Source organism: Podarcis cretensis (assembly GCF_951804945.1).
Source record: "Podarcis cretensis genome assembly, chromosome: 3".
NCBI lineage: Eukaryota > Metazoa > Chordata > Lepidosauria > Squamata > Lacertidae > Podarcis > Podarcis cretensis.
This window is the reverse complement of record NC_137172.1, coordinates 74,560,243-74,587,692: the sequence shown is the minus strand read 5'-3', so window position 1 is coordinate 74,587,692 and position 27,450 is coordinate 74,560,243. Positions and strand designations below refer to the sequence as shown.

Here is a 27,450-nt window from a genome sequence, read left to right as displayed (position 1 = left end):
TCTGACTCCTTATTGTAAACCATTTCGATATTTTAGATCTAGTAAGTGTTGCGTAAGTAGACAAAATAAAATAGTAAACTAATAATAAATAACATACTTGGCACACCAATTTATCGCCTTACCAACTGCTTGAGATAACTAGACCTAAATTGCCTAGATTAAACGCTAGTTAAGAAGAGAGATCTAGAGAGTCCATAACAGGGTCGTCTCCATGACCACGCCAGTACTGCCTGTCCTGTCCGTCTTCGGTATCTATTTGCTCCTTTTAATAGTGAACTCAGGTGTTTGAGTGCCAACATGATTGAGCCGAAATAGGGTCACAACAGGAACAGACAGGCATCACATGCTCAGGTGAATCGTGAAGTGTCCATTTTTACACGTACAAAGCCCCCCCCCCTTCCCCAAAATATCCAAATAGGGATGGAGTGCTCTGTGACTTCCAGGAGTTTTAGTAGATTGAAAAACTGAAAATGAGAGGGGAGGGAGTTAAGCTGGCCTACTTGAGCCCACCACACATTATAGTGACCTCAAAGAGGATGCAGCTGGCATCCTGACCATGAGCACTCTGTTAGGGGTCAATATTTCTACCTTTCGTGGAAGGGTCTGCTTGTTTCAGTTCTCTGGTACTTAATTTTGTGTAAACAGAATTCCAGTATTTCCAATTTCCACAAAACAGATCTAACTGACGTGTCTTAATTTGCACTCCCAATGGTACAAAACACTCTCTAAATAGGGATTAAAAAGAGAGCAATTGTTTTTTAAAAATAAAGGCTGTTGTGTTATTAAAATATTAATCACAATGGCTAGTTCTGCACTCTAGGCATGGCAGATGAACAAAGAATAAACTGTTCATATGGCAAGCCAATATTAATGAGATTGGCACAATTTTGAAGAAACAGAGCAGTCTTAAGTGTCAGACAAAACGAAGCATGTTGCCCAATATTTGGCACTGCTTGACAAGAAAGATTTAGATTTCTGTTCTAAAGGTTTCCTTTTTAAGCAGATCACTGTTAGAATAGAGTGCATGTCTGGATTAAGCTGGCACACTACCTGTGGAGTGGGCAATGCTCTTTTCAAGCAGATGGGTGGTAAACACAAGCATGCCAGGAAATCAGTATGTTTGTGGAACTGAATATGAGGGCAAGGTTCCACGGCAACCTGTGCAGTTCTTAGCTCCACTTATCATGAAATAGCTTATATAGTAGAATAATGAGAAGTAAGAAACAACCTCAGCAAATCCCAGCTCAACATTCTGCAGAGAGTACAACATGGAATATCTAAAGAAGTTATTGCCAAGATCCGCAGCAAAACTCAAGAGACTGCAGTTTCCTATACCACTTTACAAGAACAACACATTGGGAACTGCTCCTGAACAAATGGGGGAAGTGTAAGAGTATGGCTGTGCATAAAGATAGCCAGATACCGCAGAGTTTGAAGTCTTCAGGTCTCCCTTACTTTGTGAACAACTGTCATGAAAAGATTTTAATTTTTAAAAAAAGCTTTACAATATTAATTTCAGAATCAAGTTTTATACTTAAATTGGCTTTATAACTTGTCAAAAGGAGAATGCTCTGATGGTGTTTCCTGCTTGGCAGGGGGTTGGACTCGATGGCCCTTGTGGTCTCTTCCAACTCTATGATTCTATGAATGATTTCAACGCAACATTATTTAGCTCTCCATCTGCTGACCTCAGGAAAGTAGAGACTGTACACAGGATGGGTTATTTTTGATTTGGTTTCCAAGAGAGCCCGTTCCTTGCGCTGTATACTCTGCTGTAATTCCTGCCACTCCTAATGGAGAGAGAAGAGGTATTCAGCATATTTTAGAAAGTAATTTCACAACGTGGTAGGAAGTGTAGGTGAATGAAAACGGGAATACAAACATCTCAATGTTACTGACAATGACGATAGGACAAAGTTTTTAAAAATCAGTTCTTACCAGTTATTATTGCCATCTTTCAATAAATCCCCCAACGTATTTCCTTATTACAGAAATAACCAGCTTCAGAGCTTTATATTCTGCAACCAAGGCATGGATTTTCTCCCATGTCAACAATATCCCAATTATTTTCCTCACCCATCAGTCCTCCCTACACTTAAAATATTATAAGCAGTAGCTTATACGTTGCTGAGACACAGTCTTCCAGAATTCTAGTTCTAGAACCAAGTGTGCATAAACTTATGCAATGCAATAATTACTATACAGTACTAGCATAGCTTCTAATGCAGAGTGGAGATTTTATATGGGGAATTATACAGGAAGCTCATCCATTATCGAGACGTGCATACAAGTGTGTGTGTGTGTGTGTGTGTGTGTGTGTTTCCAGCCTAAGAACAGTCCTGATGAAGACCAAAGGCCCATCTAATCCACCATTTTATACTCAACAGCGGCCAGCCAGGTATCTATTGGGAGCCCACAAGCAGGACCCAAGCACAGCAGCAGTCTTTCCACTTGTGATTCCTAGCAACTGGTATTCAGAAGCAGACTGCTTCTGATACTGGAGTGCTCATCATGACTAGCAATCTTTGATTTATTCCTTTCAACGATGCTCTTAGCTGAGAAACAGCATTTCCCCCTTTTCACGGATGCAAGAACTCTGACGGAGGGCCCTCTTAACGACAAAAAAGTTTTCCCAGTACACATGGTTATAATCAGCCGACCACCATCTTATTATTGATGTTACATTGCAATGACATCACACAATGAGAAGTGAGCCTTACAGCTTCATCATCCTTGCTTTGTTTCTCGTCTTGTTCTCTGTCGGAGTCTCTGTCGCTTCCATCATCTTTGTCACTTAAAGAGTCTCTATTAGTGTCATCTTCATCAGATTCACTCCCTTTATCAGAAACTTCATCATCGTCTTCCTTTACAACTTCCTACAGAAAAAGGACAATCCTGTGATTACTTTAATAACAGTACTCAAGAGCTCTGACACTGATGGCATAAGATGGAACAGAAGATTTGTTCAAATACTGCACTGAATCCTTCCATTTCGTGGATGGCTTTTCAGCACTGCAGGACAAATTTGATAGACGGGCAGGACTGCCACCTGTCAATCACTCGATGTCACAATTATGCCAAGTGATTTGGGACTTCAAAGTGCCACATGCAGTCAATGCAGTAGGCTTTAGCTCTATCACCCAGGCAGGCATGGTTTGGGGAAAACAGCTTCACAGGCCCAAAGTGGCCCGCAGGTGAAAGGTTCCTGGCCTCTGCTGTAGCCATGTCCACCTCTTCCAAGAACGGTTAGAAAAATCTAACGAAAAGGCTGACAACTAATATTGCCTAATGAAACAAATGAAGCCATGTTATCAAATTCTATCTAAAATAAAAGTCTGATATACTGCAGTTTTTATTCATAAACATATTTGTGTGTGTGTGTGATGTAATATATATACACCCCCCTGTCTCCGCTCTATGAGTCCTAGATAAGGATGGACAGCAACATTAATTTCTGTCAATTGATATAAGGGCCTGCCTTCAAATCCTGAATAACAGCATTGTTTTTTCTAACCTGAGTAAGGTGATTTTACACTGCCTACAATATGCAGCTTGTTGGCTTGATTTTGACTTCTAAAAGGGCTGCCTTAAACACTGCTCCCCTTTTCCCTAGGATTTTAGTCAGTGCTCTCTGTTAGATCCCATAGCTTAGCCGCTCCTCCCCACTCCCATCTGTGCTGATACATACACTCCCTGCTACTCCATTTGCTTGCTTTTGCTTCTGCTGCTTCGTCTGCTGAAGCGGTGCTGGTGCAGGCTTCTTTTTCACTACTTTCTTCTTCTTTGATTTTGAAGCTTTCTTTGTCCCTTTGTTCTTCTGCTGCCATCCTTTGCTCTTCGTTTTGTTAGCATCGCCTTGCTGCAAAGTAAACAAGGGTTTAACGTCAAGAGTGGACGCTTCCACGTCAAGCTGCTTTCAAGTGTTTTAAAGGTTACAACCGATAACCTCAGAGCCTTTTAAGTTTGTAGCAAAGTAGCAAGCCTGCGGGGCAACAGTATCTGCCAGGACACCTCTGGATCTCAGAGCCTTCCGTTTGATAGCCAGCCTCCCCAGTGCCAATGTCAGCTGGTGGAGGGAAAAGCCAAGGCAATGAGAAAAGCAAGCCAAGATGAGACAAGACACTGCATAACTATCATCAGAAATGGTGGCTGCACGCGAGATTTAGCAGGCACAGCAGATCTGCTCGTTTCCAACATTGATCACACTGCTCTTGACAGCCGTGGTTAAGTGAAACAGGGTTGTGGGATACTTATGCAAACAGCAGAGGAGCATGCTTTTAATGTAGCTGTATTTCCATTTATTTCTAACATAAGGAGCTCATTGAGTTGCAACATAGTCTCCCAAAACCACTAGTTCTGAACTTACGCCGTCCTCCGCAGGCTGCTCTTCAGCTGAACAGGTCGACTGCTCTTTTTCGAATACTTCCTGAATAGGGAGGCAAGCAAAGTCTATTAGTCTCACAATACCAACGACATGAATTCATGATCGACTCAATGTTCCGAATGGGCAAGGCACTAGCTCACTCCTCAAACATATGAAGATTCTAGTTATTAACAGAGAGGCTTCTCGGTAATGGCAACTGCCCTGTGGAATGCCCTCCCATCAGATGTCAAGGAAACAAACAACTACGTGGTACCTCAGGTTAAGTACTTAATTTGTTCCAGAGGTCCATATTTAACCTGAAACTGTTCTTAACCTGAAGCACCACTTTAGCTAATGGGACCTCCTGCTGCTGCCACGCCGCCAGAGCCCAATTTCTGTTCTTATCCTGAAGCAAAGTTCTTAACCTGAAGCACTATTTCTAGGTTAGCAGAATGTGTAACCTGAAGCGTATGTAACCTGAGGTACCACTGTATCTGACTTTTAGAAGACGTCTGAAGGCAGCCCTGTTTAGGGAAGTTTTTAAAGTTTGATGTTTTATTGTGTTTTTAATATTCTGTTGGGAGCTGCCCAGAGCGGCAGGGTATAAATATTATTATTATCATCATCATCATCCTACATCCAGTCTACAAAACTGGTTAACCACCATGAAATCACTTGCTTTCCAAATGATTGGCAGCTGAGTATGTGAGGCTGACTGCACAAAAAAGTATGTGAACGTGAGATCTGAAATTTTCTTCTCTCTGGTGTTTTATCTTCAGTGACCCATAATACATGAGAACATCGGAACCTGCCTTATATAGAGACCACTGATCCCATCTAGCTCAGTACTGCTGAGTTTCAGACAGTCCTAAGGTCTTCAGGTCTCCAAGTAGGGCCTTTCCCAGCCCTACTTGGAGAGGCCAGGGATTGAACATGGGACCTTCTGTAGGCAAAGCAGGGGCTCTACCACTGAAATATGGTCCTTGGCCATCAATGATGACTCAGGGCATATCATTGACCACTGCTGCTCAATTTATGAACCAGATGTGCAGTTAGATGGAAGTAAGTTTTTTTTGCTCAATATACATTTTTGAAAGTTTGAACCCAAAAATAATGTGTGCAAATAAGAATACTTACTGCCATTGTCTGTCTTGTTAGGGTGACCAAAACTGTAACAAGCGATCCTACTGTGATGTTGTTGCTGTCCTCGTCATCCAAAACTTGGGAAGGAAGAGGAAGGGGTGAAAGGATACATCAATTTACACTGGTTTCCCCCCCAATTTAATAGCTTCCTTGTAAATAAGCTTCACTCAGCTGTCAAATTTATGACTGCAATCCTACTTGAGAATATCTTAAAAGAAGTTTGAAAATGCAACTTAAAGCCCTCACTGGCACCTTTAACCACCCATCCAACTGAAAGTTAAGACTCAAGGGACTTTCTGAATGTGGCACAAGGAGTGAGGAGAGGTGTTTGGTTCACCAGGGTGTTCCTCACAGGAAATATGCTGCTGAGGCACAGGATTGGACTCTCTGCCCATCAACTGATGTTACCTGATGATGTCTTCTGATTGGTAAATGGGCATGGCAAAGGAGAAACGACTTTGTAGGCCAAATTGGACCCATTGGCAGTCCAAGATAGGCTTGCAAGCTAGAGCTTTCTCAAACTCTAAATCTAAGACTACAGAATGCAGGAAATCTGCAATTCCTTAAGGCTAAACAATTTAAATTCTACAGACACCATTAAGTGCACCATGAATGCATACCAAATAATGAAGAGCGGACATTTAGAACACCACCTACCCTGGGGTTTTATATCCATGGTGATATGTGGAAAACTGCCAAGGACAGCCATAACATCTTCATATTTTTCATCTTCAAGGAAGTGCAGTAAATTGTGGCGATCCGATGCTTTTAAACTCACCAGGTCTTGGATGGTTTTGATTTTGTACTGGGTAAAAAAAAGAGAAAAAATTATATTTTCCAAAAATAAAACCCACTACCACATAATTTATTGATATTCCTAACATCTATCACAGTGGAAACAGAAAGTATGAACAGTGGCACTCTCTGGAAAATTAAGTAACGGAGTCAAGGCATTGTGGAATTAACTTTTTCCAAGTCTTAGATAGAGCAAGTTAGTTTGAACATGGCTCCTGATGACCTACAGAACCTTACCTTTTTATGATTAGAAACCCGTCTGAGATTGTCCTCTTCAATGTGTGGGAGTTGGAGGAGTGGAGATTTAAACTGCTGAAGCCCTTGAACAGTCATCTGTGAAAGCTTCATGCAGTTTTCCAGAGAACCCAATGATGGAGCACGAAACTCTCTTTCTGGAGGAATGGGAGAGAAGGAGAAAAATAATGTATACTTAACTGTTAGTGAGACATTTCAGTAACTCAGGAATTAATACAACAAGCGTTTTTACTAAATACGTCAATTCTCTAAGGTTGTACTATATACTTCAGTGAAACTGGAGAGAACATTAAAAGGGGGAAGACTGGTTTTTTTAAAAAAAAATATACTGTTTTGTTTCAAAGTTTTGTGTAGTAATGCAACACAGTTTAATACCCACTTTAGTATCTTATTTTCAAAATAAATATTTAGGGTGGTATGAAGTAGTTCCATTAGCACAAGGACTTCTAGTAGTGCAACAGAATTCCCCCCTCCTCACACTCTGTACCCCATAAATCTGTTCTGAAGGGCAAGGGGAGGAGAGGGGGGTTAAGGTCAGTTGTGCAAATGGAAATCTTTGAGCTAATGTAACTACTTTGTTGGAGACCTCCCTTATATATTGATTTGACATAAGTCAGTAAAAGCCTTTTAAAAAAAAACAATACATGAAATGCCAACTTCACATAAGAAAATTTCTCTTTCTTTACAGAAAATTGGCTACTTCTTTCTATAACTATTTCCCTAATAAATTGCCTGTATCTCCTAGAAACAAATTATTCTGAGGGGGAAATTATCGATATCTTGTAGAATTCATGAGGGTGTGAAGGTATATTTTACAAGCTGGAATATAATAAAGCTTATTCTTACCTTCACGGCTACGTGCCATTATGATTAGTTGGCAGATTACATTAACCATTTCTTGAAGCAAAGCAGGACATTTTTTCAAAATAAACTGCTGATCTGCAAGACATAAGACATTCAACAGTTCTGTATACAAGGTAAATCTTGCCACACAGTGTAGCTTTTGTCTCATTTTTTGATTATGTTATACTGCTATTAATATCTCCTTGCCATATGTTCCTTATGTTTATACAGACAGAAGTGTCATAATGTGTGGCCCATCCCACTTTTTCGAAATCATGTCACCCTTTAGAACAATCTTATACTTAAGATTTACCTAAAACTAAAGCATGATCACTTTCAATTGCTTTACTATATGTACATCTCTCTCCTCCCTCCAGATGATGATGGTCTACAATATCCCTGATCACCGGTGTTTGTGGCTGGGACTGTAGTCCAAAAACATCTGGAGGGCCACAGGTTAGTCACCTTTGCTGTGTAGGCTAATAAAAAGGGAGGGAATTGTAGAAGGCGCAACTTGTCAAACAAGTGCTGAAATGGCCTCTTTCAAGCAACAGCAACAAAGGGAGCTACCTCATACCAATTCAGACCATTGGTCCATCTAGTTTAGTATTGCTTACACCAACTGGCAGCAGCTCTCTAGGGAGGCACCAGAGATTGAACCTGAAACCTTCAACATGCAACCAACAGATGAGCTAACACTAAACTAAGTCCCTTCCTTGGAGCTCCGTCCTCCTCTGTCACCATTGTGTCCAAATGAATTACAGTGGTACCTCGAGTTACATACACTTCAGGTTACATATGCTTCAGGTTACAGACTCCGCTAACCCAGAAATAGTGCTTCAGGTTAAGGACTTTGCTTCAGGATGAGAACAGAAATCATGCTCCAGCAGCGCAGCAGCAGCGGGAGGCCCCATTAGCTAAAGTGGTACTTCGGGTTAAGAACAGTTTCAGGTTAAGAACGGACCTCCAGAACAAATTAAGTACTTAACCTGAGGTACCACTGTAGACAAGATAGGAGCAGGTTTTGATTTTTTTTTAATGGTTGGAGTTATCAAGAGCAGAGGGGCTTTTTAGCTCCCCAACCCAGTAGTGTCTGAGTGTGCCCCTTTATGTGATCCTAAGTAAATGGATAGAAGCAGAAAGGTAAAATGCTGCACTTTGAAATAATACTGCAATGACACTGAGGAGGCCTAATCAACAGGAACTCCATAGGTGGGTGAGAAAGTGTTTTTCCTTTCCCTTCTGCAAAAAAAGGGGGGGAGGGTTGTGAGAGGTGATATATTTACAACACTTATCTCTTCTCAACTCCGTAATAAAAAAACCCCAAAAAAACTTAAAACCCAAAGAAGTCCGATTCAAGAGGTCAAAAGAAAGATTCACAGTTTGTGACCCTTTCATACACAGGAGAGCCTGAAACTTCCAAATTGGTTTGTGTCCAATTTTGCCCCTTTGACTGGGTTGCCCCAGCCACTCTGGGCAGCTACCAACAGAATATACGAAAACACAACAGAATGAAAACAGCACATGAAAAGCTTCCCGATACAGGGCTGCCTTCAAATATTACGGAAGGTCGTAGAAGTATTTCTCTCTTTGACATCTGAGTGGGGAAGCCAATTTTGCTTGGTGCAGCTTCAGACCTCAGAAGCCAGAGAGGTTTCGATAAGCCCAGGGGTAGAGGCAAAATTTCAAATGTGCAATATGGTTTCCAGGACTAAAAGCTATAAATGATGCCCAATGAAAGTAAGTTATTCAGTGTATTTATCAGGCTGCATAATTCCGCTTTTCTTAGCATGGAATATGGATTCATTTGTGGTTTTTCTTTTTTTAAAAAAAAATACAGTGCATAAAAATCAAGAAAGTGATAAGACCAGAACATATGACTTGACATGCTCCACTTCAAGGCCTAATTCTAGCCTCATGATGCTGTGGTTTCTCAAGCCAAGTACCTTGTTCAAGTGTCTCAGGAATTTTCATTCTGGCAAGGTGAGCCAGTAAGAGCACCCTGGCCTTCAGGCTGTAAGGACAGGTAAGCGGAGGTTCGTTTTTCTTCAGATTAATGCTGCCAATTTCCCTGATTAGCTGAAATGACAAACGGAAGGGGGTTAACTAAATAATATTTTGGCACCAACACACGTAGTTTAACGTTTCTCAGCAATAGCAAACCTGTGGTATTTGAATGTTGTCTACAGGTCTGCTTGTTGCATCTTTATTATACTGAGGGTCAAATTCGGAAGCACCTGCTAAAACCATTATAAGCCCTGCAAAGAAAACCAGAATATAAATATAAATTTGGAAATACCCTTTTACTACAGTTGCCCAGCTCCAAAAAAAAGTGTTAGCATGCCTTCCCACTGCCAGCATGTCTGCTTCCAGACAAGGAAATCAGGATACAATAAAAGCTGGCGGGAGCTGTTTTCTCAGCCACCACAATGGGCCTAGTTCTCACTGAGGTAGGCAAGCATATATCTGAACTGTACCACTGCAAGGAGAAGCTCACATGACTGCTAAAAAAAAACTGCATTAAAAACTGTATTTCACTGAAAACAGTTTTAGCCTGGCTTTCACTCAGATGTGTTAATTCTTTGTATGTGGCAAGAGAGGGTTATAGGAGGAAGAGCATTCAAGTCATGCAAATCTCCACCTGAAGTCTAAAGTGGCAGCACCAACAGACACTTACCATCCTAAGTTCCCACGTCTCCCTGAAGGATTTGAGCAACATTCTAAAGAAAACCCCTAAGCATACTGAAACATTGATCCATTGAATGCTTAGGCATTCCACACAGAGAGTTACATTTTTAAATGCTGAAGAACAGTCAAATGAGTGCAAAATTCAACAATTCGTCCTTTTAACTGGTGTTCTGAAACTTACTTTTCATATCCATGTTTCTTGTTTTATAAACAAAATAGGTATAAATCTGGGTGGTGCGGATGAGAATCTGGTCTCCACTGTAGCGTATTGATCGATACCACCAGGAACCCTAAAACATTCAAGACAGAAAAAGTGACAGCTATTAATTTCATTAAAATATGTCAAAATAATATAGCCTCCAGTTCTGACACTCTGCATTGTAAAAGTGTGCTTGCAGGGCCAATAAATGAGAAGGTGGAATATGGTTGTAAGCCCAGTGAGCCTGCAGCCCCAGCTTTTACCAAAATGCACTGTTTCCCTTTCCTAAATACTTACTACAACCACTGGAAGAATAACCATAAATGCCAATCCATAAACAAGCAGGACCTAGAGGAATATAATGGGAGAAGATCAGACATTCTGACAAAGCCATAAGTAATTACACATAGAGCAATCAGTCTTCACCATTACAGCCATATGTTAAGGTGTTTGAAGGACAAAACCACTGAGCACTTAAAGTAAAAATTTCAGAAACTTACAAGCAATCAAGTAGGATATTTTAAGATTTGTATTGAAAGCCCACCTTAAGTTTTTCTTGCTAGACCATTTTAAATACTCCAAGGGGTGCCAAGGGGTGCACCATTCCAGGGCTGAAGCATTTTAGATGCATTTTAACTTTTTACAAAACTAGTCCACAACTCTGAATGGGCAAGTGCATAAGCACTTCCTCACAGCTGGTTACAGAAAAGCCAAGGCTTATAAATATCCTGCATGCATGGATTGTCACCTTTCTGAAAACTACTACAGAACCCTTGAATACTCATAAGTAATCTGCACTGTGGTTTTCAGCTTGAACAGTTAAACTGGCAGAGAACAGAATGTTACCATACCAAAATAGAATTCTTCTGATCCACAATCCAAGCTGGCAACGCAATCCCAAAGCTTGTAGCTGCAAAGAAGAAGAAAACAGGTTATGAAATAGTAAGACAGTAAACTCAAATGAATTCATGCATTTGTGTAAGCTGTATATATTGTGGATTTTTAAAAAAATATCCCAGTACTTCCTGTATGTTGGGAAAACAGGAATTGAAGTTCTTGAAATGACCATCTGTGCAGTCACATAATAGAGTTTCACATTTGTGCAGAACAAACTATTGGGTTATTCTAGAGTTCTAGCCAGGGAGCTGACGCTCAGGTTCTTAACCCTCATAGGAATCCTTTGCTACTGATGCATGGCTTGAGAGATTAGGGTAGCCCTTTCCATTCAACTCCCTCACATCCACCAAGAAACAAAAGGGACTTAGAGGAGGATGGGTGAGCCAATTTGTGTAAAAAAAAAAAAAAGAAGCACAGCTAACCACTTGAAAAAGAATTACGCACTGGCAAAGAATCCCAGCTGGGTCCAGGAAGTGGTGAATGCTGCTTTATGAAACTAATCAAGTCTCAGCTGCCTTGAAACAGGAGGTTGTGAGATTGCTCCTAAAAGAACTTTTCCTTAGACATGGAAAATTGTAATAACTATTAGCTAGTTGCAAATATCGCCTTCTTGGCCATAGTGTGATCAGGTGGCTGCCATGCAAGCTCATCTGAATGATACTGATTATCAGAACCATTTCAATCTGGTTTCAGACCAGCTGACTAGCTTACTGAAGAGCAAGCTCCCGGTGCTGCTGATGCCATGGCAATTGGAACTGACAAAGAGGTGCTCACCATACAACTGCCAGCTCCCTGGCTAGAGCTTCATAGCGAGTTGGTTCTTTGCAAGCAGAGAACCCCATGTATGACTGTACTGGAGTAATAAGGAAACTGCACATACAAAGTATTGCATATTATGGCTGCAATCTTTGCCTGCACATAAGCAATCATTTATGTCAGTGTTACTCATTTACATGTAATTTAATAGAATTAAGTGCTGGACAATGCTGCATTTGAGGTTCTTACCCATCAAAATCAATTCACAAAGCAAAAAATGTAGAAATTTTCCAGGCTGGTTATTTGGATAATTAAGTTGGGGTGGGGGGGCTCAGTGAAAAATGCTAGATATGGGTGTATGGAAAAGTGCAGTTGGTGCAAAGATATGTAACAGTGAACAAAATGAATAAAACTCCAACCACCACCAGAAAGGACAAAAGTTGGAGTACTAAATAAACTCAGATATACAGTGGTGCCCCGCAAGATGAACGCCTCGGAAGACGAAAAACTCGCTAGACGAAGGAGTTTTTCGTTTTCTTAGCCGCTTCGCAAGACGCATCTCCCTATGGGCTTGCTTCGCAAAACGAAGCTTGCCCCGCAAGCTCCAGGGATAGCGGGGAAGCGCAGCGCGTCTTCCCCGCTGTCCCCGGACCCCTTTTGAACCAAGGGACGGCAACGGGGAGAAGCGATCTTCTCCCCGTTGCCGCCCCTTGCTTCAAAAGAGGGGACAGAGGGGAAGGCGCACACCTTCCCCTCTCTCCCCGGACCCCTTTTGAACCAAGGAGCGGCAACGGGGAGAAGCGATCTTCTCCCCGCCGCCCCTTGCTTTAAACAGGTCCGGGGACAGAGGGGAAGGCGCGCGGCGCTTCCCCTCTGTCCCTGGACGGTCTCCATAGGAACACATTGATTGATTTTCAATGCATTCCTATGGGAAACCGTGCTTCGCAAGACGAAAAACTCGCAAGAAGAAAAAACTTGCGGAACGAATTAATTTCGTCTTGCGAGGCACCACGGTATAGATATAGATATATAGAGTGGCTGGGGCAACCCAATCAGAAGAGAGACAGAAGGGAGACAGAAGGAGGAGGAGGGGGGGAGGAGGAGGAGAAGTTGTTATAGGTCTACCTTGTGGCCCATCAGGATTGCCAAATTCTTCCCAATTCTTTCGAGATTCTTCATCAGTTAAACTAGCAAATGAAGGCAGAAAGCATGTTAGAAAACCCCTCAATACCTCCTTGACTGTTCCTTAAGGGAACAGTGACCTCTGCTGTTCAGTGCCTACAACTTATTTGACCACCCAGATGTTCATTCCAAACAAACAAAAGGGAAGTTTATCAGCAAAGGGCTACACAGAGTTCCAAATTTACCACCAACTTTATGGAAATCATGCATATTTGCACGATGTCTCTGGAGTTTTACAAAGTATTTTAGCAGAGACTGCAGTGCTAGAGGGTAAAGGTGGGGCAAAATGAGATTTCCTAAACCAATCAGATGAGATTTCCTAAACCAATAGACCTGAGTGCTAGAAGACGACATTATTCTACTTTGCAAGCTGGGTTTTTTCCAACTTCAACTTACTCATTTAGGAGGAGATATACTAATTAGCTAGGGCAAGACAAGAATCAGTACAAGCAATATTAGGCTGTTACTGCAGCAATTGCTGACGTCGCATGATGAAGTGACTCAGATTTAGATCATGATGTTAAGTATCATCAAGTATTAGCCTGCATTATCAACCTCCCATCCTATATACAGAACTTATTAAGAAACTTACGCTGCATAAGCCTTTGCAATCCTCATAAACATAACTTCATCTCCTCCTTTATCTGGATGGTATTTCAGTGATAGCAAACGGTACTGCTTTTTAATTTCTGACACAGTTGCTCCCTATTAAGGTAAAAGTTTCAAGTTAGTTATATCAAACCTATTAATGAGAACTTCCACTGCTTAAGACACCTGCTCCAATTTCTCAGCACCACTCAACAGACAATCAAAGTGAAGGCAAAGATGTATCACAAAGGGTTCATGTCCACAGCTATATGCTGAAAGGACTCTTATTCAGTTAGAACCAAATTGACCACCCCAGATCAGTATGCGGTGGGGGAGGAAAGGGGGATCCCCCCACCCAAATACATGACCTGATTATATGATCACCTTAGTATCATTTTCAGTTCGTCCCAATAGGTTCAAGTGGAACCAAAGAATTCTGAGAAGCCCATAAGAATCAATGGGGATACAACTTCCCAAGCACAGATTGCCCACCAAAGTCATGTCAGTCCAAAACTGCCAACCCAGACTGTAAAGGACTGAAGGATATGCCCCTATCAAATTTCTGCCATTGCTACCATCACCATCTTCATTTTATTGCTTATTGATAAATATAACTTACAAAGCACTTTGAATAGTGAATCTTGTTTGAAAGCATATATGCGTAATTACAGGTGGGTTTAAATGTGAAAGGTGCCCCATATTTTTTTATAAAATTTTATAAACAGAAAAAATAACTAAGGTGTATATGGTATTATTACATTTAGGCAGTTAAGCATGTTCAGATCTACTTTAACCTTCCCATTATTCTATTCTGTACATGTACATTTATGTCAAACTGAATTAAAACTAAATTAAATAGTAAAGGATATTACTTACTGGGTCTAAATTTAATACTTCATATGGATTGTATTCTTGATATTCTCTGTCTGTTTTGGAAACTTTGTAAGCAAGAAACAAAAACAGTGCCCATCCAGCAAGCAGAACTATTTTCCTGTTGAATTTGAAAGATTAAAGTAAGAATTTCAGACATGTATGCAACCAGTTTGTATGAATATTTTGGGAAAAGACAGTATCACAGACAAAAATCCCAATGGCCAAAAGCCCATAGCTATTCCCTCTCATGGGAACAGAATAATATCACCAATGCAAACTGAATAAGCATTCCCCAGAATTTTACGCATCTGTCAGGGGCTCAGGAGCAGAGGCACAGGGGAGAGAGGAAATGGAGAGCGAAGGGGAAGAATCTGAGGGCAGCGTAGGGGAGTATGAGAGTGGGCCGAGAGATTCCATGAGCTTCTCCAGCGAATCAGAAGATTCCCAGAGGGGGGCGCCGACGGCCAGGGCAAGGGGTGTCCCAGGGGGGACACACCAGAAGCAAGGGGCCAGCAGGGACTCCCAAAGCAGCAGCGAGAGATCAGGACCAGCTCCTCCACCAGAGCGTAGTGGGGGGGAAGAGTCCCATGTATCAGGACCAGCTTCTCCTCCAGCAGGGAGAGAAGATGAATCAGGGCTGGCCACGCCTCCATCGCAGAGTGAGGGAACGGAGGGGAAGTCAGGTACAGCTAGCCTCTCCGAAGGGGGAAGCAGTGACAGGAGCAGTGTAACGGTCAGGAGGAAGGTTGCCGGCTGGGCGCGCGCGCCAAGTTCAAATGTACAGGCGCGCGGCACAGCAGGTAACCCGGATTGGGAACCAGGTCCTAAAGCTTGCCGGAGGGAGGGGGAAGACTCAGGGGACTCAGCGTCAGAAGAGTCTAGAAAGGGCAAGACCCCAGCGGACAGGCGGACCCAGAGGAGGAAAGAGCAAAGGAAGAGGTGGAGCAAGGCTAGAGTCTTAAAATGGTGTCTGGGGGGAGGAGATTCAGACGGAGCTTCAGCGGTCTAGGGTTTAAGACGTAGGGCTGCACGCCGCGGCTTTGAAATCGAAACTGCGTTTCAATAAAGACTTTTGTATATAACAACGGACTGGCGTTGGTCCTTTGTGAGCTGGGACCTCGGGTAGCTCTGACAGCATCTCTCTTTATTTCTAAGTTATTAATTCCTATTCCTTTCATTGTGGAAGAATGCCCATCATGGGGCATGTGATTCCTCTCTGTAGCACTCTTTAAAAAGGGAACACAAACATGGAAGGGTTTTGTGTGTGGTGCACTGAAGCAGATGACCAAGTAGAAGCAGTGGCGTAGCGTGGGTTGTCAGCACCCAGGGCAAGGCAAGTAATTTGCGCCCCCTAACCCATGGATTTGCGCGCCCCTAACCCGTGGATTTGCGCCCCCTAACCCTAACCCCCAGATGTTGCGCCCGGTGCGGCCGGCCCCCCCTGCACCCCCCACGCTACGCCACTGAGTAGAAGCATCTATATAAGCTGTCTTGCCAAGAAGGCGAAACCAATGTGGATTTCTCAATACATGCCTTCATATAGGTGTGGGGAACCTTTAGCACTCCAGATGTTGCTGAACTACAACTTCCACCAGCCCCAGCAAGCAAAGCCAATAGTCAAGGGTAAGAGTTGTAGTTCAGCAACATCTGGAGGTTCAAAGCCTCCGCACACCTGCCTTAATAGAACAGTGAAGTTAATTCATCCTTCTTATCTCAAGGAAACCCTCTCCACACACACTCATCTGCCAATAAATCTACGGTGTCCATGGAACCCCATGCAACACAAAAGACTGTAGGATTGTTCTGCATCACATTCCAAGTACATGTAAAGTATCAGGCCTACTGGGCCTCACCGTAATTTCACATAATTAATTTCACCTAAAATACACCCAACACCTCCCTGTGTCTAGACTTATAAAGATAAGATCAATAGTAATGGGTAACTCATCTTTCAGTGAAGTTTGTCTGCTACTTATGTTCACATTGAAGAACCCTCAATAAACTTCTTAAGAACCCCAGAACACAGTTTAAAATCAGGAGCACAATTCCTTAGTAAAGTTGCAGATCCAAACCATCCACTTTGGAGTCCCAGTGGAATCCTTCCATGATGTGTTGTTCAACCCTTGATCTTCTTTATAGTTTCTTTATAGCTTCTTTATAGTTATGATCCCGTCAGTCCACCCACAAGTCTACTAAGACCTACGGGTGTAATACGAATGATCGTCCGGCATCATACTACAGGAAGCCACATTACATTTTCAACTGAAAAGTAACATTGCATTAACTACAATAACAGAACAGAAATTCTAGATAATAAACGATACTTACTTTATGGTGGGAATTATATTCTGCTGTGGTTTTAACAACCGTAATCGATACCACAGGCATCTTCCATACACTTTTCTTAAATTCTTTAAGCGAATTTGCTCTGTGAAGGAAAAAGGTCATTTTAAATTTTGGTAGTAGCAAAACAAGTAGTGACTTGGATTTCTTGAATCTGCTCAAACCTTAAAATAAAAATAAATTATAATTTAACTATAAAGACTAAGATTTCAACTCTTTCATAGGCACTTATTTGCACACCATATAAATATTAATTAACAGTTTACCATGTATGTGCAAATAGCTCAGGCTTCACCTTTCTTCTAGAATGAGTGGGGATTACCAAACCAAGATCCTTGGCTTAGCATTACTTCCAGACTGCGGGTTAAGGTTTCCTCAAACAAGCCATTACATGAAGACAAGGGTTTGCTGTTGGGCAAAACAAACTGCAATTGCCCATTTGGACATAAGACTAAGACAAACACCCATTTTTGCTGGTGGAGGAGTGAAGCGAGAGTGATCTCTACATTCACAGTAAACCAATAGCTATTGCTTGCTGCTACATATAAACTGGGCCATAGTATCATCTTCAATTACAGGTTCACACAAAAGAAGATACAATAGACAACTACTATGTGTCCATATAGTTACATACTGCAACAGTCAAAATAAATTATCCATTTACTTATCAAAAGGAGAAGCACAACCTGAAGTCTTCTCCTTTATATTAAACATATAAATTAAAGCAAAATATGCAATTTGATATAAAGAACCAGATATTTTATAGATACAGTATGAACCTCAGAGGTAAAAAGGTTGTTCATGCTTATATATTATGCAAACCTATGTCCCTCATTATGTAAATCAACTCAGTTGTCTTGCAGTTATGTTTTAAAGAGGTTTTGCTTGGATATCACAATAGAAATGCTTGAATAAGCAAAATTTAAATAGGCTTCTAAATATCAAACTGAATTAATTTACAGAAAGCACTGTAAAGTCAAGGTAACTTGTTTCTTATCTTAAAATGCAGAAATATTTGTAAAATGCAGAATGCAAGATAAATACCCTTATTAAAGTGAAATTTTAACTATGCATGTTAAGGACTGTGCTTAAATATTTTCCAACCCTCTGCAATAGAAGTGTTGTAGATCCAACTTTCAACATTAATTCTGGCACTGCAATTCTACATGCATGTACAACATCCAAGCATTTAAATAGACTTATTTCAAAGAGCCTTAGAACCAAAGAACTTTATAGTTGTAATGCCATCTCGATAATACTACAGGTAAAAGAACTGAGCTAAGGCGTGTTTCTTTCCATCCTAAATCGACCCTTTTATTCTGGTTTGGCATTACATGTAAAGGGCAGTCTTCAAGCCTGGTCCCTTTTAGCTCTAACTAATGGCGCTGCTATCATTATGTTGATAATTCCCACTATCTCTTTGATCCAGCAGGTAGTTATAAATGATACTTAGGTAAAGTTAAGTCTGCTTTAGTCTTGACTTTTATGCAACCTGACATTTAACACATGTATTTGATAGGCATTCTGCCTGCAGCCACACTCCTTTCCTTTAGGAGTAAGGGAGCAAGTTCTCTCTTTATCTAAGGCAGGCAGGTCCAACAGGTAGATCGTGATGTACCGGTAGATCACTGGACATCTGCGATAGATCACTGGCTCCCCCCAAAGAAGCTGAACAACTGTGGCTCCCCTAAAAAAAGCTCAACATTTTACCTCCTCCCTGAAAAAACTTAACAACTTTGACCCAAACCCCAAAAAAGGGGGCAAATCACTGCCAGTTTTTAACTCTGTGAGTAGATCGCAGTCTCTTGGGATCCCAGTTTCTACACTTCCCGCACTCTCCTGGCCATGGAAATAGAATTAATCAAAATATTAGCTTTGCTTTTAAGGGAGGTTAAGAGGTACCATTCCCAATCATTTGGTCACAATCATACATGTGTGTTCTTGGTAACTCTTGGGAGTGGAACAAGTGCAGTCTCTCTACTTAAATTGCACATTCCCCTTTAATTATTTTGAAAGAGATAACATACTATTCTTTACCACTGTTTCAAGATGCAAATAGGTTCTTGAAACTAAAAAAAAAAGTTTATCTTTCCAACTCATTTATTACTGTTGTGCATCACTGGTTAAAAACATGATGGCTTGTTTTTGCTCTTCCATTACACAGTGGGCTAAATTGTAGCAAGTAATACAAACAAACCAAGAAGCATATGCAGTTTTTTTAAAGCACTTAATGATACTTGACATTAGAACTTTGAATTTTAAGTCTATTTTCTGTAAGGAATGTGCTAAGCAATTTATTTAAGTAATCTGCAAAGACATAAATGCTTTCATACAAGCATGGACCAAAGCTTTGGGAAACACTGGAATCCAAAAAAGCTCTACATTTTTATGTTGCATGGGTTGAAATGTTAATTGAACAGTTGATGTTCTCCAAACACTGTGAGTAGCTTTCAGATTCGAGACAAAAAGTGGGATGTGATATGCAACTAGGGATAGATGAAACTGTCAATTTTGGTTGCTCCCAGGTCGTCATTTTTCCAATCTCAAGTTCAGTTCTCCACATTTTAATTTTTTTTAAGCCTCATGGAAATTCATGAACATTTTTCGTGTGCACTTCTACTGATATATACATTTGTATTCAATTCTGCCCAATACAGACATTTTTGAAAAGCAATGTTCCCCAATATGATGAATTTATATATGTTATTTTCAGCAATAAGTGCAGTTTTGTGCATATTTTACCTTGACTGGAGAACTGCATTGCAAAATTCAAAGAAGTGCAAATTTCAAATATGGCTAGGTTATGGTTTGCGTCTTCTTTTGGAATGTATGGATTAGGTGGATTTAAATGCAAACTGAATCCAGTTTCTCCCCCATCCATATATACAACTAGTAAATCAGTCAAATTCATAGGAAGTATGTAAGCTTCCATGGAACACTCATCGAGCTGAACCAAAATTATAGCTTGAACCTATGATTTGGTTCAAGTATAGAAGACACTACAGTTTAAGGAAACAGAAAGCAGATCCACTGAGATCATCCTAGATTTTTCACAAGTCAAATGTGTACACTCTTAGAATTCGTTGCTAACTGTAGCAGCTGCTTCCTGCAATTATCAAGTACATGTTCTTGAAGAAAGTACCAACATAATCACACCATACCGACCAAGAACAGATATTTTTGTGACATGCTCAGTAGATCTGTTCAAGTATGTTTAACAGCGCTCTTATTTTAGTAAACACACACAAAAACTTGACACAATTTACACTTTTATTTCAAATACAAGGTCAAATTAACTGGCAGAAAGTTCAGGGCTTGTGATTTCTCAAGAAGTGTATAAAAATGAAGCTGCATGTTTACAGGACTTTTAAGGATGCAATTTTAAATATGCATACAGAGAAGCAAGTCCCACTGAAATTAGTTAGAGTTACTTCCAAGTAAACAAATGCCGTTTTAAAAAAGTAGCTCAGATCCATACTAAGGCCGCATTGTTTAAGACAGTGATGGCCAAACTTGGCCCTTCAGCTGCTTTGGGACTACAACTCCCATCATCCCTAGCTAACAGGACCAGTGGTCAGGGATAATGGGAATTGTAGTCCCAAAACAGCTGAAGGGCCAAGTTTGGCCATCACTGGTTTAAGAGTACTAAACTAATGTTCTGTCATACCACAAGCACCTACATACACCTAGCAAAAGCAGGAAGACAAACTAACCCATGGTAATTTACATAAATATTGTGGTGCAACTATTCAGTCTTGCTTCATAGAAAACGCAAAACCATATCAGCTAAATAACTGCTCATAAACCAACCAACCTTGTCTTACAACATAATCCTATGCATGCTTATGCAGAAATGAGACACACTATGTTCAATGAGTCTTAAGTAAGGTGACTGGCAGAGAGATAAGGCCTTGGATAAAACTTGAATGTGATAAGATTTTGCTTTGCGTAATAATGATGTTTTTAATGTATTTACCCAAAATTCCCCCTCACCACTAGTTCCTCGAAATATGCTTTGATGAGTTAGGGGACATTCTGCTATTCATTCATTCCACCAAACGGACAATACTGGATACCACCCAATATAAACACATAAAATAAAACATTAAGATTTATTGTCTGCAGCCATCCCCCACCAGCATGAATATAGATGTGTAAGTTTGCATACTAAGGAGCAGCCAGAAGTCAGCTTGTTTGTACTTTTGTCATCTGAACACCTGCTTCTCAATACACCTCTTAGACACACACACACACACAAAGAGAGAGACGTTCATAATCACCTTAAGTCAAGGTTAATCAGAATTTACTATTTTTCATGATCAAATGGTTTTCCAGCAACTCTACACAGTAAGGATTTTTACTGCGGTGGATGTAATGATTTATACTCAAATGTTAACATGAATATTTTTAGAATAGTCCTACCCAATATGTTAAAACTCTGAGATCTAAATAATCAGACAGGCACCGAGCTATCAAATGAACATTTACTGCTCAGTGCCAAGATAGCTCGGTTCTCTAGAAATACTGTAAACTCAGCCCAACAAGGCCCCATTATCATTCCCTAAGCAGTGCAATATTCTATGGAACTTAAACCAAAACAGCAAAATAAGTAATTATACATTCTGCTCCTGATATAGATGGATGGCAAGTTGAACTGCATGTTAATTTCCCATCATTAGAAGCAATGTAAGAATTTGAAGTGAACCACCACCTGAAGGGTGCTGAATTCAACAGGCTTAACGCCACAGCCATTTTGACAACACCTATTAAAAAAAAGAAACAAGGAGTACCATTTCACATTCTTCTGTATGCACATATCATAGTGCAAAAGTTATAACATTTAAAGATTGTTAAAAATGCAGCACCTCATTTTTGGACACCTTAAGACATTGTTCCCTATTAAACTGAAACCCCATGATGTATGACTAGGTCTAATACACATTAGAAGTTAAAATAACTCTACGAAATTGGATTGCAGTAAAGGTATACCAAAAGACACTGATACATAATGTTTGCCTGCCTACCTACCAGCAATGTATCTGCCTTAATTTGTGTTTCTCTCTGTCCCCCAAAATTAAACTTTGATTGTCACGGGGGTGGGGTAATTCACCGACCACAGATGAGAAGCTATTTAGAAGCTGTCTGCAACCATTAATCAAATGCATCAATGTTGTGCATCTGCAACATTAGAAGCAGGAAGGCTGTGATCCTAACCCTACCAACTGGGAGTAAGCTCTATTGAATTCAATAGAACTTACTTCGGAGTTAAGACGGCGAAGACTGCACTGTAAAGCACCAACATAAACAACTTAAGACAGTGGTGTGCAGTAAGATTTCCTCTCCAAAAACTGGAACTTCTCACTCTTTCCTCCCTCCTGTAACTTGCACTCTCCAAGTCTGTTCAACCCTGCTGCTGCAAGAGTGTGATACAGCCCAGTATTCTTGCTGTTCATAGTCTTCCAAGGGCCAGTCATGCAATTCACACCACCAACCTATGTCACATTTCATCATTCTGAACTGCAATCTGAGAAAAACGAAACGTTAACAGATCTATAGACACACATATATACAAAACAAGAATAAAGAGAGCATCAGCAACACTGCTCTTTATCTTTACTACATGATGGATAGAAGTGCATCCTCTGTGCAATGGTGAAAACAATCTAAAGGAAACATTTTAGACAGCCACATGATTGCACAGCTTGTGGCCAACGGCTGAAGCGCAAGGTGCACCACCTGCAAAGCAAGTTCCGGCAACGGCACAAATTGCAACATTTTCCTAAAACCAGAGGGCGCCAGGAAGTTTTACCCCATCGGTTGTATAACCTCTTTCCCCATCACATTTTTGAAAATTTTGTCCCTAAAGCCCATTTGCATATACTATTCAAAACGGCATAAATTATACATGCTGGCTTATTTAATGACCCTTTCAACCTCCAAATGTGCAATGTAGTCTGTTCCTAATATTTGGAAAATTAGGCTGGCTGCAGCTATGCTAAACAGTATACACCAATGAGCAATGTGAAGTGTTTCCACAACACACAAACACACACAGGCTTTACAAGCATTGTGTGACAAAGCGAAGAAAACCCTGACACCAGCATGGCATGGCAGAGGTGGAAACAAGCAGCAATACCAGATGGCATGCCAAGTCCCCAGAAAGTGCCTAACTCTGGAACACCATGTTTGGCAGAACGACGTGTATTTCTTCTTCCAATTGCCACTTTTAATTTACAAGCAGCAACGTTGTTCAACAGCTGCTTCCACATACAGAATTTTAAGTAGCTAAATAAATCAGAGGTCTGATTTTGATGCAACGCTAGGCTGTGCTTATATGTCATGTGAAAAAGCCCCTGGTTCATGCACTACTACCTGCATGTCCACGAGCTTGGCCCAAAGGAAAAGACCAAAATCGTTCACTTTACTTTTAACCACAGTATAGTGCTACATCTGAACCAGACACACTGTAATTATTCTTAACCGTGGTTTATGTCAACTTCAAACCATGGTTTATGAAGCTGGCTTGTTTCAAATAAACTAGCATTAAGATAAGCCAAAGTTTAGGGTTCACACACAAAATTAAATGATGGTTCATTGAAAGTGGAACCAAAAACTTCCAATCTTCTCCTTGAAGATGTGCAAGAAAAGGGGAGAGTGAAAAACTCACAAGTCCAAATACTGTGGTACCTCTGGTTGCGGACACCATCCGTTCTGGGGTGCCATTCACACCCTGAAAAGTCCGCAACCAGAGTGGCGCTTCTGCGCATGCGTGAACTGCGATAGAGCGCTTCTGCGCATGTGCGAACCGCACAGAATGCTTCTGCGCGTGCGATGAAACCCAGAAGTAAACACTTCCGCGTTTGCAGCGTTCTTAAACCAAAAAAAAGCAACATGAAGCGTTTACAAGAAGAGGTATGACTGTAATGTAATTTTGGTGTTATGTCTGACCAAGGCCATAGACCAGGCATAGGCAATCTCGGACCTTCAGATGTTTCGGGACAACAGCTCCCATCATCCCCAGCTAACAGGACCAGTGGCCAGGGATGATGGGAACTGTAGTCTCAAAACATCTGGAGGGCCGAGTTTGCCTACGCCTGCCATAGACTAAGTCCTATCTTATAAAACAAATGTTTTATTGTGATATATGGGTGACCGAAGGCAGGCTTTTGGTTTAACTTACCTGTCTGCCAATGAGTTGAAAGTCTGTCAGTTTGTTTGTAACACAATAATTATCGTATTTTTTGCCCTATAGGACGCACTTCCCCCCCTCCAAAAATGAAGGGGAAATGTGTGTGCGTCCTATGGGGCGAATGCAGGCTTTCGCTGGTGCGCACCGACCCCTCTCGCTCTCCAGGCTTCAGGAAGCTATCCGCTAGCCGTGGGAGACGCAGCTCTCCCACGGCTAGCGGAGAGCTTGCCTGCACCCAGAAGCTTGGGGTGCGCTGAACTCAGCACGCCCCAAGCTTGAGGCTTCGCGCAGCGCTCCACTAGTCGTGGGAGAGCCGCGCAAAGTCGCGCGGCTCTCCCACGGATAGCAGCCTGTTCTGGGGGCTGGGGTTGGGGGAAGCTCGAACTTCCCCTGCCCCAGCCCCGCACCTGGGGGGGAGGAATAAATTTTTTTGTCTTTATTTCCCCCCAAAAAAACTAGGTGCGTCCTATCGGCCGGTGCGTCCTATGGGGCGAAAAATACGGTACTCCACTAGGAATTCAGAATAAAGTTCATGGCACAATCTGGTAACTCAAACATCAACTCAAGCCCTGCACTAGTTTTCAAACATACCGTTTACCTTGAAGACTCAGGTATCAGAATTAAAAAGTTGGCGTGAACTCTGCCTCAACCTCCAGACCTACTTTAAAAGAGAGAGAACTATTGCCCAGTACAGCCATAACAAACCACAATTCACTGTTGCATGTGGGACAACAATGGTTACTCTTCCCCAGTAAAGGACTATGAAACTAAATGAAAAGAGGATGTTAAAGCAGGTTCTAATTCAGAGCCAGTCAGAAACAGAAAATTATTCAGAATTCCTTGGCAGTATCTCTTTCTTTTCAGGAAAAGGTTGGCTAGGAAAGATGCTTTAGATATATGCATCACCAGCCACATATCAGGAAACTAGACAGCTTCAATCTAGCTTCAGGATCCCATTAGACTAATGATTTCAGATGATGCTAAGGGATGAAGAAAAAAATAGCCATAAAATCCAGGAAGACAGATTCAAAACTTAGGACGTGTCCTTCTTAGAGTGTATTGTATTACTTAACATAGTACAATGGTGTATTGTATGGAAGAATGCCACATAAGACAGGGATGGTTGCAAATACAGTTTCCCTCATTTTGGGACTTTTGCAATAATGCATTGGGTCGAATGAAAACTGTCTGCCCAGTTCTGCTATCAGTTCTTTTATTAACTTGTATCCTGAAGGAAACACTTATTATTTTAGGTGTTCTGTGTCCTAACAGATATTCTATTAGAATATCAGGTTAATTAACTTTCAAAATGTGTGCACAAATGACATGAAGATCAAAATACGTGTTATTGGCTTTAGGATCAGCCATTGCTGACATCTGTAAACAGCTACTTTAGATACTGACATAAACTAATACTTGTTGCAGCACCTTAACAAAAAAATTCAGCTGAGCAAAGAGGCTTCTGAAGTGTAAGATGTTACAAAATGATTCCCTACTTATTTCTGCCTATTTATTAAAAGAACCAAGTAACAAAGTTGGTTTTTTGGCTGGTTAGTCTTTTAAACCTCCATTACTTTACAACCTCTGTAACAAGGGGTGCAACAAGGGATGCTCAGTATCTATGAGATACTATTATTTGCTGGCTGGTTTGCTGCAAAGGTCAGGAGCAGGTTTCTCCTCCTATCTAGCTTCAGAAAAACTCACAGCCTCTCGAACTTTCCAACAATGTTTGCATCCTTGTCCATAATGACATATGTTCTAAATACTGAGAAGCAGCAAACATTCCCCAATAGTCATCTAGGAGCCTGGAAATTAAAACTACAAAGTTGAATGGGGTGTGGAGTACAGTGTACTAACTACCAAGTTCTCAAGTGAAGTTTTAGGCTAAAAGCTACACCGAAACAGAGCTTGATAGAAACCTATTTATTCTGAAGCACTCACTGAAATGATAGGGATCGTTACTCCACATCTCTATCATGCTACAAGCTACTACAACTTGCTCCCAAGGCAGCTTCACAGTGCACAGGCAAAGAAGCCATTGCTTGGCCCTTATCTCTCTCATGCTCACAATCAGGAAGAAAAAAGTCTTCCCTTTCAACATGAAAGCTCCTAACCCACTTAAACAGAGCAGTCCGTGATATCTTCCCCAGATAGATCAAGCACTGAATATAGGACTCTGATCTGGAGTATATAGTCAGTGAGTGCATCCAGCGAAGTCAACGAGGGCTGCCTGCTCCACGTTTACGTAAGCCTTAGGCTTTCATTCCACGCGTTAATATTGGCTTCCTTTCACACGTGACACCCCAAACGCACCTGATGTGCATTTGCAGGTCCTGCAACATGAAAACCTGCAAGCCAAAAACACCTACACCGATATGTTCCTTTTTAAAATAAATAAAACCCCACTCTTCTTCCAGGATTCCTCTGCCCACTTCCAGAGGCTCGAGCCAAACAGCTGGAGGAAAAGAGAGCCTCGACTGGAAGCCCTTTCCGGAGTGTGGCCGCGTCTTCACAGCAGCTCAGCTGCAGGGGCTCGGGGAGGGAGAGCGCGAAGCCCCGGGGGGGGGGGAGCTGCGGGGCGGGAGGTGGGCTTCCCGGGACCCGCCAGAGGAGAGGGACGGGGCTCGCCACCCACATGCGGCGGCGCCAGGCCCAGCGCGGCCGGGGGAGCTGGGGCGGCTTCGCCCTCGCCTACTACTCACCCGAGTGCTGGTCCCGAGGCCACAGGTAGTAGGTGGCGGGGATGACGATGAGGGCCACGAAGCTGGTGAGGAAGTAGAAGAAGGTGTTGCCGCTGTCATCGTACTGGAACTGCTGCCCCGCCATGGCCGCTCACACGCCCCGCCCCCCTCGGCTCTCCTCTCCCGGCGCTCGCCGCTCGCCTCCAGCCAGCGCCAGGCGAAGCAGCGGCCGCTCCGGGGATCCCGCGAGAACAGGAGCAGCGCCCGCCTGCCTGCCTGCCTGCCCCACCCACTGGCCTCTGGAGCGCGTCCGCCCGCTTCGCCCCCCCGCCCCCCACCACCTCTTCCTCTCGCTCTCCCACTTCGGCCAACCCCCAGCAGCGCCAGCGCTAGCAGCGGAGGGAGACGTGTCGCTGCGCAGGCGCCATCGCCACCATTGTGACGTCGGGCACGCGCTTCCGGTTCCTGGGCCCCGGTCGCCCCGGATTGGCTGAGCGGGGAGTCCTTCCCCCCCCCCCCCCCAGCGGGTTGCGGGGAGGAGGAGAGAGGAAGCCTGAACTACAGTACCAGAAGCATTCGGGAAGGAGGGAGAGGGTGTGCGAACGGATTTCTTTTGTTTTTCAGTCTTTTCCCCCTCTTTGCTACGACTTATTTG

At 42.1% G+C, this 27,450-nt stretch overlaps 1 protein-coding gene across 1 annotated transcript in view; it reads right to left on the bottom strand.

The window, feature by feature from the left end:
* Nucleotides 1-27,080, bottom strand: part of SEC63 (SEC63 homolog, protein translocation regulator) — a 30,879-nt gene extending 3,799 nt beyond the window's left edge. The window contains exons 1-18 of the mRNA XM_079971646.1: nucleotides 26,817-27,080; nucleotides 16,911-17,010; nucleotides 14,586-14,700; nucleotides 13,714-13,826; nucleotides 13,065-13,126; nucleotides 11,138-11,196; nucleotides 10,584-10,634; nucleotides 10,269-10,377; nucleotides 9,563-9,657; nucleotides 9,346-9,478; nucleotides 7,403-7,495; nucleotides 6,539-6,693; nucleotides 6,164-6,311; nucleotides 5,501-5,583; nucleotides 4,367-4,426; nucleotides 3,689-3,859; nucleotides 2,721-2,876; nucleotides 1,689-1,790 (exon numbers count right to left, since the gene is read on the bottom strand). Coding sequence (XP_079827772.1) covers nucleotides 1,689-1,790; nucleotides 2,721-2,876; nucleotides 3,689-3,859; nucleotides 4,367-4,426; nucleotides 5,501-5,583; nucleotides 6,164-6,311; nucleotides 6,539-6,693; nucleotides 7,403-7,495; nucleotides 9,346-9,478; nucleotides 9,563-9,657; nucleotides 10,269-10,377; nucleotides 10,584-10,634; nucleotides 11,138-11,196; nucleotides 13,065-13,126; nucleotides 13,714-13,826; nucleotides 14,586-14,700; nucleotides 16,911-17,010; nucleotides 26,817-26,940 — 1,929 coding nt within the window. The 5' untranslated portion in view covers nucleotides 26,941-27,080. The remainder of the gene's footprint in view (nucleotides 1-1,688; nucleotides 1,791-2,720; nucleotides 2,877-3,688; nucleotides 3,860-4,366; nucleotides 4,427-5,500; nucleotides 5,584-6,163; nucleotides 6,312-6,538; nucleotides 6,694-7,402; nucleotides 7,496-9,345; nucleotides 9,479-9,562; nucleotides 9,658-10,268; nucleotides 10,378-10,583; nucleotides 10,635-11,137; nucleotides 11,197-13,064; nucleotides 13,127-13,713; nucleotides 13,827-14,585; nucleotides 14,701-16,910; nucleotides 17,011-26,816) is intronic.
* Between the last annotated feature and the right edge of the window lie 370 nt (nucleotides 27,081-27,450).